At 38.8% G+C, this 10,758-nt stretch overlaps 1 protein-coding gene across 1 annotated transcript; it reads left to right on the top strand.

Annotated features, from left to right (window-relative positions):
- Nucleotides 1–2,275: 2,275 nt before the first annotated feature.
- Nucleotides 2,276–9,580, top strand: kdsr (3-ketodihydrosphingosine reductase). Its single transcript, XM_059344127.1, has 10 exons — nt 2,276–2,723; nt 4,416–4,505; nt 4,746–4,802; nt 4,954–5,019; nt 5,112–5,207; nt 5,517–5,708; nt 6,013–6,096; nt 6,191–6,274; nt 6,851–6,952; nt 7,059–9,580. The coding sequence occupies exons 1-10, from the start codon at nt 2,535–2,537 to the stop codon at nt 7,176–7,178; spliced, it is 1,080 nt and encodes a 359-aa protein (XP_059200110.1). The 5' UTR covers nt 2,276–2,534; the 3' UTR covers nt 7,179–9,580.
- The last annotated feature ends 1,178 nt before the right edge of the window (nt 9,581–10,758 follow it).

Raw genomic sequence — 10,758 nt, 5'->3', positions numbered from 1 at the left:
GTGTTTTCTATGATGTGGTTGAAGTTCATGGAGCACCTGTTGCTTGTGTTTTTGTTGAAGATGATTCCCAAATATGTGACAGATTCCTTTACAGGTATGTTGGAGATGGATGTGCTATTACAGTTTTTGAGTGGGAGAAGTTCACACTTACTAAGATTCAGGTGAAGGCCGGATGCTCTGGAAAAAATTGAAATTTGGTTGACAGCAATTGAAATTTGTTAGGCATTTTTTAGGAATAAGGAGATGTCATCTGCCAGTTGGCTGATGACAATTTCCCTGTCTGCTATAGATATCCCTTTGATGGGGCTCTGCTTGATAAAGTCAGAGAGCAGTTGGGCACATAGAAAATCCAAGAAAATATTTTGTTGCATTTGCATCATATTGTGATTTATACAGGTTCCTATAAAACATTAAACAGTGGTTGGATATATTTTGAGGATCATCTGTGACAGCTCCATCTATATTAAGTTTCTGAATGCAATTCGTTCTGCTGCGTGACTTTTCCAGTCTGAAAAAATATGCTGTGTTTTGCTCCCCTTCTTCCAGCCATTGCTTTCTGGATCTAACGTAAGCACCTTCTGCTTTAACTCTGTATATTTCATCTAGCTTGAGCTGCTGCTAAATTAGTTCTTGTCTGTCATCTTCTGTCAAATCTTGAGGCATACATTGAATAAGAGTGGCGATTTTGGTAATTACTTTTGTTTCTTCCTCTTTTCTTAGTTTGGCCAACAAGGATCCATACTGTCTTAGGTATTTTGTTATTTCAAATTTCAGTAATTCACGTTTTTTCCAAACATTTTGTCATTCAACGCCTTCTGCCAGTAACATTTTATTCATTCATTTTATTATTATTTTTTTCTGTAACAACTTTATGTTTTAAGACTGAATTGTTGAGTTTCCAATATGAATTTCGATGCGTGCTGGCATTAGGTTTGAAGTTGATTTGAATATTTATAGTTTTATGATCTGTGAGCGGTGTAGTCAAAATATTAACATGGATATTGTTTACATCTAAACTACCTGAAATTAACCAGTAGTCGATTTGTGACCTGCAGGTACCAGTTTTATTAGCCAATGTATAGGATTTAATATTTTGATTCTTTTCTCTCCAAATATCTACTAATTGAAATTTCTGCATAAATAAAATGACATTGGAGAGAGAGTTTGCTCTATCCTTTGGGGGCCATCTGTCTACAGAGTCGTCTACCGTGACATTTAAATCACCAACAACCAACAATATGTTTGGATATTTAGATAACCAAGCTATAAAACGTGATCCCAAAGTGTCAAATAGGGAGTCATTATCAGTTTTGGTATTATAACCATATATGTTGGCCAAAAGGACTATATTGTCATAAAGCTTAATAATTACTATAAGAAATCCACCATTTGAGTCATTCTCGGAGTGTAATATAGTTCCTTCAAATTTGATTTTCAGGGAGGTTACTCCTGCTGATCTTTCTGATCCATGCGAGAACCATAAGTCATTTCCCCATTGATTTTTCCAGAATTTAGTACAATTTACAGTTGAGTGTGATTCTTGTAAGAAACAGAAATCAGACTTTTGTTGTTTGACAAATAAGAACAGGGCTTTGTGTTTTGAGTTGTCACGCAAGCCTCTGGTGTTTAATGAAACCACTGATAAAGACATGAGAAATTATGCAAATTATTCAAAAAACTTATTTCGCATCATCATAATTAGGGCCTTTATTTCTAAATTCCCTGCAGTTACCCAATCTAAGATACAAAAACATCAGGCAATAATTGATGAACCCCCTCATCTTGAAGTTAAAAACAAAGCACTCGCACACCTCTCTGGAGGAGTGCAAAACAAAAACACCAGGCTTCTATGGCATGTTCTACTTATAAAGGGGGAAAAAATTCACACTAAGAAAACCAGGTTACCTGCACTGTGCAGGTTTAGTTAGGGAAGACTTGAGGGAGAGACGAAGTTAATTAATTTCCCAAGTAAGGCAACAACTTCAGATATTGAAAAAAGGTCGGCGAATAAGAGAGGGAAGGCCGACCCGCCCACAAGTCCAAATCCAGTACTCAGTTTCCCTCATTGTATTATGTAACAAAAGTTCACTGTAAATAAAGGAGAAATGAATGTCTGTGGGTGTGTAGCTGAGCTAACTGAAACGGATACGACGAATGAGGAAGCGGAGCTTTGCATTGTGGGAGTTGTTGTTAATTCACACTGAAGCAGCGTCTAGATCCTGTTGAAACGCGGTGTGCTTGATGACTACAAGTACCAGATAGGAACATCAGGCGTCCGTTTACAGTGCACAGTTGGATTTGTTTTGGTTTATGCAGACTGCGCTTTGTCACAGGGAGCCAAGGTCCACCGCGGTGCTTCAACCTGGCTGTTACACAAATTTGAGTCATTGCCAAACCCCTGATCAACTCCTCCTCTGACCTCCGTGTTTCGCCACCTCCGTTCAGGGCCGTCTCCTGCATTGTAGCTCTGTTATCGGACCCCAGAAGCTGGCCTGCTAGTTAGCAAACACGCTAACGATTGCCAGATTTCACCCATGTCCTCTGAAGAAGGCTTGAGCTCAACGATCACGGATTGGCTTTTCATCAATTCCTGGTGGCTCCTTCTGCCATTCATCATGCTTCTCGTAGTTGCTGCCTTCATTGTTGCCTTCGTGCTACTGTTATACATGATATCGCCTCTTATTAGTCCCAAACCTCTGAAACTGAATGGGGCCCACGTCGTGGTAAGTGCATCAGAGTGCTAGCTTCTAGTTTGGCTGGTCACGGTAGCTAACATCAAGTCATTATATTATAGCTTTAGTGCTAGCTTTACATTCAAAGCTAGCAGAGTTTAGCTATAGTTACGTTTTAACAACAGTGCATTTTTGAATATTAATACTTACTGTAAGCTCATAACCAGCGGTAACATATTGATAGAAAATATACTTTAAAAAATACCGAATTATAACCACAGTCCAGTGTCAGTTATAAGGAGCGACACGCCCACATGCTGAGATGAGTAACGGTCACTTCACAGCTACTAGAGGTGTGACTCTTCAGAGGCCCATAGATACCATTTTATCTCGTACTTGAGTCACGTTACAATATTATTGTGATTTTAAGCATTTTGCGATATGGTGAGTATTGCGATACAATACATTGTGATTTAACTGTTTAACTGCATTGTGTGTCCACAAAATTAAATTCAATCAAGAATTGTTTTGGCAAATAAGAGAAAATTTCTCAGTCTTTTCATTCACTTCACTTCAGTCTTTTTATTTCTCCACAATGAGAGTCAAACCTGCAGACTGACCAACAAAGTATTCAGTCAAACTGAACTGAACTGATAACAAACATGTATTGAAGACAACAATTGCAGCATTTTTTTCGAACTTTCCTCAACTTTAGGCTTCACTGTTTTGAATTTTTTTTTTTAATGAAGCATAAAAATAGCCTAATTTTGCAGCGCTGTTTTGATAAGATATCCTGACGCACATGGGGCCAATAGATTCCCTAGATCTTCTAGATTTATATTATACCAGTATTTCCAGTATATTCATAAAAGTGAAAACGGCGAAAAAAACTGACAGCCCGCCGGCCATTGTAACGCTAAATATCGATACTTGGCAGCCATTAATCAATATAATATTGCCACACAAAATATCACGATACTATACTGTATCGATTTTTCCCCACACCTCTAACAACTACAATCGTTAAGGTTAGCTATAGTTAAGTTACAAGTTTTAATGTCAAATCCAGATAAAAAATAATGCCCTAAACCACAGGACTGTTCAACAGCACTTCAAACATAGCCTCCAAAATGACCATAAAGTTGAAGCAAAACCCGTCTAAACAGTTTCAGTAAAGAGAGAGCATTGTAACTGTCAGGCCTAGTGTATTAGACTGCACTAGCTAACGTTAGGTGTACCTGATAAACTGTCAACAGTGCTGTTTGACTCATTTCATTATGCAAATGTTGTAGCAACGTGCCAAAACTGGCTTACACATCTGTACTCACAAGTTGCATTAGTGCTGAAGGATTTGGGAAAATTTCTTGATAGTGTGTAATTCTCATTCATTTGAAAAATATATTAAAATGATCGTAGTGATTCTTTTTTTAAGGCTTTGTACCAAACAAAGTCTGTAGAATACAATATGTAGACCCAAATATCAAAGCACCACAAAACTTAATTCAGAATGTTATCTTCTGTTTTTTATCATATTCTGCCTTTAACAAATATTGCACCTCCTGTGATTGGATATTGCATTATTAGTCCATGTTGCGGTTCAAATCAAATTCTGATTAACTGTGTTGGCCTAAGTGGTGTTCTGGAAACATTGCCAGTTGACTTGTGCCTAAGCCTATGAGTTTCATATCAGCTTTCCTTTATTTGACTTTTGACCGTTGATCTTTGTACCCGTTAAATTTTCAGGTGACAGGAGGTTCAAGTGGGATTGGGAAAAGCATTGCAGTTGAGTGCTACAGGCAAGGTGCCTTCATCACTTTGGTGGCACGAGATGAGGTCAGCCAAACTACATTCAACCAAGCATTCCTTTGTGTCTTGCCTAGTCACAACCTGTTTGTTGTTATAGCCAACTGGTTTGATGTCAAACAGTAAAATAAAGGTTCTAAAGGTTAATATGCTCCGTGTCAGGTGATAAATATGTTCACCTGACATGTGTGACTGCATGTGTTATGAAGATATGTTTTCATTAAGTAAAATGTGTTGTTTTAACAGTTTAAATCCTTTTTTTCCCCTTAGGCTAAATTGCTTCAAGCAAAGAAGGAGGTGGAGAAGTTTGCCATCAATGACAAACAGGTATGTGTTTAGCATTCATTTCAATGAAAGATCTCACTTTCAGATATTGTTTTAAAGCACCTATTATGACTGTACGTGTTCATAAGGTGCATAATAGCAAATACCATTTTACATTACATTGGATAAGACCATGTGCAATTTCTGTGCTCAGGTGGTGCTCTGCATATCGGTGGATGTTTCCAGTGATTATAGTCAGGTGGAAAGTGTGATAAAACAGGTAATGTTACCCTCTCAGCAACAGTGGAACCTCTCAGATTCTTTTAATAATTCAGTGCTTAAGTACTGAAGTAGCTTTTTCCTGTCGTGCAGGCTCAAGAGAAGCTGGGGCCTGTTGATATGTTGGTGAACTGTGCTGGGTCGTCCATTTCTGGAAAGTTTGAGGAAGTGGAAGTGGACCGTTTTAAAGTAAGTACCTGTGTAGCCAAGACGCAGACCTGGTCTTTTTCAGAAGTTGTGAAGCTACTCTGAACATTAACAGTAATCTTTTTAATCTAGACAATCATAGATCAGTACTGTCATTGGAAATATGTTTTGTGCATTCAACATACAGCAGATATGGGAGATTCGATGGTTTATACTTTATGCAAATTGCAAAGAGGGAAATGTGTGACAGTATTCAGTTTGTGGAATATGTAGCTACATTTATGCAGCGCTACACTGTGGATAACCTTTGTTATGAATGATATATGTGAACTTGGGCCTTGTTGCCAACAGAAACTGATGGAGGTAAACTACCTGGGCAGCGTTTACCCGACACGGGCTGTCATAACCACCATGAAGGAGCGAAGAATGGGCCGCATCATGTTCGTGTCCTCCCAGGCGGGCCAGATCGGCCTGTTTGGATACACTGCCTACTCCCCATCCAAGTTTGCTCTGCGTGGCTTAGCAGAGTCACTGCAGATGGAGGTGAGTTTTTGGCCTGTTATGCTTGAATACCCTTTTGCACAGATTTCCACTGCACACCTAGCTGACACGCTGCATTGCACATTAAATTTACACTGCATCTAGTTAAAATATTTAAGCTCACTGCTGATATATTGTTCCAACACTGTGCTGCTAAGGGGGGATGAGTTGCTGATGTGAATTCTGTAACAAGGATTGTTAATCTGTCAGTAGGGGGCATATATAAAATGTTGATTGCTGTTAGTTATCATCAGTGTCAAATGGTAGGACATAATGTTCAGAGAGTTACGCTGTTCTTCTACTTCAGATAAAGCCATACAATATCTATGTGACTGTGGCCTACCCTCCTGACACTGAAACTCCAGGATTGGCTGAGGAAAATAAGACAAAGGTAAATATCTGTGTAACACAAAAAAAAACTGTAGCATAATTTCAGCTTCGATTCTCCTTTTTAAAGCGTTTCTATTTGTCCCTTCCTCTGCTAGCCTCTAGAGACCAGATTAATCTCTGAAACTTCTGGAGTTTATCAACCTGACCAAGTGGCCAAAATCATTGTTCGGGATGCAGTGGTAAGAAATTCACTTCACCTGCCACTAACACCATGTTTCTAGTCCAGTTTTAAAAATAAAGCTATATTATATATAACATTTGAAAACAACTAGACCTAAAGTATGTTATATAATGGGTTGTGTACTTGGATTATCTTTCCAACAATGTTTAAAACCAGAGAAATATGTAATTTTCGTTGTATTGTTGTGTTTCAATTGATCATCAATCAATGGCATCATAGAACCCTTAACACCTCTGGTTGCTCTTAGTTCTGGGAAACCGAAGAAAGACCAATGTCATAAAATTATACTCATTTTATCTGCCACAAAGCATCATTTCAGTTAAATGTAATGTGAACAAAACTTGAACACATTACCTCATCTGTGTGAACATTATTTGGGCCTCAGTCAGCAATGGTGTTTTTTTTACACTGAAGACAACTCCCATGATCCCACACTTCCTCACGACAACATCAAAGGCTGCCTTGTGTTATTGTTTCGACTGGGGGACCCCTAGCTGCAGAAATGTAATACTATGCATTTAAATTTATGGATAATCTGTTGTAAATCTCTCTCTTGGTTCGTTTGTTCTTGTAGCAGGGGAACTTCAACAGCTCAGTGGGACCCGATGGTTACATGCTATCAGCCCTCACCTGTGGAATGTCACCTGTTACCTCCATCACAGAAGGTCTCCAGCAGGTCCGACATTTACATGATATCGTTACACTGATCAAAGTAGTGCTCTTTCATTATGTTGTTAATATTGAGCAAATTACAAATTCTAACCTCACTATTTTGCGTTCAGATTGTTACCATGGGATTATTTCGGACCATCGCCCTCTTCTACCTGGGAAGTTTCGACAGCATTGTGCGCCGCTGCATGATTCAGAGGGAGCAGTCAAAAGCAGCTGACAAGAGGGAGTAACTGGAGCCTTGCCGTCTTCCCAGCCCACTGCCCCTCCTCCTCCTCCTTCTCCTCCTCCTCCACACCCCCCATCCCATCCCATCCTCTCCCATCCTCTCCTCCAGCTGTACAAGTGCACAAACATAGGTGGGAAAATAGGCCAAGCTTTGAGTGCATTTTTTATATCAACACATGAGATAAAAGAAAGTGACAGATGTTTACTATTTGCTTGTCTGGTTATGTAACGCCTCTGTAGGCTTCACAGTCATTTTGATTTTTTTATCCTCTCAGAGCATTCCAGTGACTTTTCAGTTTAATGTGTCCACCTGCTTCTTTTTGTGAGAGCGGCCTTACTTTAAGTTAATGGGGGCAGACTAAACATCCCACAGCCTGGTTTTAAAGTAGGTAGGCTTTGCGAACCACTGGCCTCCTTGCCTCCACTTGCACAGTGTTGATTTTTTTCCGCACAGAGAGAAAAAGCAACAGATAGCCTGTCTGACCGGTTGTGCCAAATATGGCTTGAAATTCCCTCCCACCAGGGGCTATAGAGAAAACCAGAATAGTTACTTTCACCTTTTGTCATTTTGTTTCATGTATTACAAAGGTAGGTCCACCTGGTAGGAATTTCACAGTGTCACTAAATAAGACCCTTATTCTCTACCTTTTCATACCACAGGTATTTGCAGGCAAAGCACCTTCCTTTTTAAGTGAACATCCTCTGTGTTTGAAAACAGTTGTGACCCTGTGTTTTGTTTATGTTGTGGGTTGTGTTGTTTTTGTGCTTTGTGTGTGAACCAAGCCTAGCTGTGAGATTTTTCAGTGATATCAGAGAGAGAGAGAGGGAAAAAAGAGAGCATGTGTGGTGTTGTTTTTTAAAAATGTTACTAATGCAAAAATATAATTTCAACATTTTAGACGCAGTGTTGGGCAGAACTGTGTGCATGAGTGTGTGTGTGTTTTGTGTTTGCTGTGACTGAGCCAAACCCCTGGGGAGAGAAAAGCCATTAGATTTTTATCGTCTCGGGAATAAACACACCAAATTATTTTCTCGGCATCTCATCTTATTTCATTAAGAAAGGGAAGCAGGTACTATGTGTTGAAGCCATTAAAATAAAATAAAAAATAGACGGGGAAAATGATACCAGCACAGGTAATTTAACTTTTCACCTGTGAATATGACCAAGTTCCGTACACCTTTTTTCATTAAATGTGTGAACGGAAGCGTATAATTTTTACATGCAGTTTAATGTGTCAGTGCACATATTCAGCCACCCCAGCCAGTCAAGATCCAAGTGGGATCCATAATTTGTTGGGGCGGTGTAAGTCAGGGCAGGGCAAGACTTGCTGGTCGAGTCATGTCCCTGTAGGTCTTGTGAGGGCGCTAGAGATTTGTTTTACATAAAAGGCCAAAATAGTAGAGGGACAAGCATGAAAGTGTGATCCATTCCTTCTGATTTTGACCTGTGGTCACCCTGTCATGCACAGTTGGGACTTTCCAGGTCCCTAAATGACAACATTGATTCCCTCCTTTAAAAAAAATCTTGTATTTACCACATGTTTTTTCCATATGTTTTGCGTACTGAGGGAGAGAAAGTACAGTGTCGACTCTTGCAAGTCTTCCTTTGGTCCATCACAAACGGGGAGAATGTACTTTAATACAAAGCATACAAATCAGAACATATTATTTTTTAAATACACCAATATTTGAATGCCAAAATGTGTTAAGACAATTTCTGTAGATGCAATGCATTTATCTGAGATTTATTTCGATGTTGCTGCTCTATTGATGTTAGTTTATTGAAGCTGTGGAGCAGTGTGGGGACCCATTCTAAGCCTTAAGATGTCACTACTGATGAAGCTAAAGCTATAAGAATGGACCTGTCCACAGAACAATGTGGCTTAACCCACATGTGGTTTACCAGTTCATTTGATGCTTAATCTTTAATACGTTTCAGTGTAAAATGCCAACTGCTTTTGTGTATTTTGTCAATTTCCAGTCTTTGTACGACAAAAAGAAGCCTTACAGAAATCCGAGTTATGAAAGTGAGAATGGATGACTCATGTTTGATGATGTTCTCATTTGAAATTGGTGAAAGGCACACTGTCCTGCACTCAATAGCTTTTCATAATTGTACATGTATTGCTTTCAAAGGTTGTCTTTTAAATTGAGGTAGCAACACTGGCTAGTTGATAGAACATGTAGCCCATACACAAGCAGTTTTCTTTTGAACCTTTAAGCTATGCAAACGAAGCCTATGCTTACAATATGTTGGAACATACAGTCAAGATCTAAGTTCTGTAACAGTCACGCTAGTTTCCCTTATTTAATTGTCTATTCAGCAGATACTTAATGAGTTAAGTATTGAACATGAAAGTCAGAATGCACTCTTGTTTCATTCTTCTTTCTTGCTTTTTACTTTTTTTCTGCCAAAAAAACTTAACACCTTCACCTTGTGTGCCATTGAAAGAAAATGTGAGAAGTGGAACGTTTCTTTGTCTTATTTTCTTACATGATAAACTAAATAAATACCTGTGAAAAAAAAATGTTATTCCTATTCTTCATCCTTTAGTTTTGCACTTTTCTCTTAAGGGGGAACGATGCTCATTTTCAAAATTCGTACAAGTCCAGAAATGGTAAACATGAACAACTCTACCCAATCCAAAAACTGCAATGCTGAAACTGAAATTTGGTAACACATTTCAGTTTCAGCACAGTAGTTTTGAAACAAAAATGCTAATTTCTGTGTTTTATTTTTATACAGTCTGATGTTCTGAGTATATTGGTACATTTGGGTACAAAAAAAAAGAAATAAAAAAGACACATTATGGTTGGATCCACAAAATCATACAGCATGGAGCAGCTCCAAGTTTTATAGAAAATTTCTGTGATTTCAGGATTATTCTCTGGTTTTGGACAGAGAGTAGCTCGTGTTCACAAATACTGATTGAAGTTTACGCATAAAAATATGTTGCAATTCTAAATTTTGATCGAGTTTCTGTTTCCCTTAAATTGGCTCTCAATGTCACTTTTTCAACCACTGTCCTGCTGTTATCTGCTTCTTTTTTATGAGCTGCATTACAGTTGAGGGGAATCATTTGCTAAAAAATTAAGTCCTAATTCAGTATGAGTGAGTTCAGTATTTTAGAAGTTCGATGCTGGAGGTTTTGTAGACTGCTGTGGGAATGTAGGTATTCAATTTGAAGAGATTTTAATCTTCCATGAGGACACTTTCCAGAGCAGCAGCTGTCAGAACACAGGATTTTAGATGCTTTGTTTGTCCCGCCAGAGAAAGGAATCCATGTAGGACAGATAGAGGAGACTAGAAATCAAAAGAACACAGGGAGATTGTATATTGGTACATCAGTTTCTCTGTACAGCAAGGTTGGATCTTCATCCACAAGGGGGTGGCTGGACCACATCAAAGCAGCCCCTGAGCAGAGTGGCATGTGCTCCTCATGAATTAACCAGGATCCTCTAAGAGCTTTTCTTGCACATGTTTTGGTAAGCAACTAACTAAAGGCGATCTCTGTTTATATTTTTTATGACCCAAATTGTGCGGATTACAGTCGTAAAATAGATTGTTTAAACATGCAATCACGA

This window comes from Centropristis striata, chromosome 11, assembly GCF_030273125.1.
Source record: "Centropristis striata isolate RG_2023a ecotype Rhode Island chromosome 11, C.striata_1.0, whole genome shotgun sequence".
Lineage (NCBI taxonomy): Eukaryota > Metazoa > Chordata > Actinopteri > Perciformes > Serranidae > Centropristis > Centropristis striata.
This window is presented reverse-complemented; position numbering and strand designations above follow the sequence as displayed.

Excerpts from the sequence above, each read along its gene's own strand:
- kdsr (XM_059344127.1), top strand. The coding sequence starts at position 2,535 with ATGTCCTCTGAAGAAGGCTTGAGCTCAACGATCACGGATTGGCTTTTC. Across the intron at positions 5,020-5,111 it reads TGGAAAGTGTGATAAAACAG|GCTCAAGAGAAGCTGGGGCC; the intron begins GTAATGTTACCC and ends CCTGTCGTGCAG. Across the intron at positions 6,953-7,058 it reads TCACAGAAGGTCTCCAGCAG|ATTGTTACCATGGGATTATT; the intron begins GTCCGACATTTA and ends TTTTGCGTTCAG.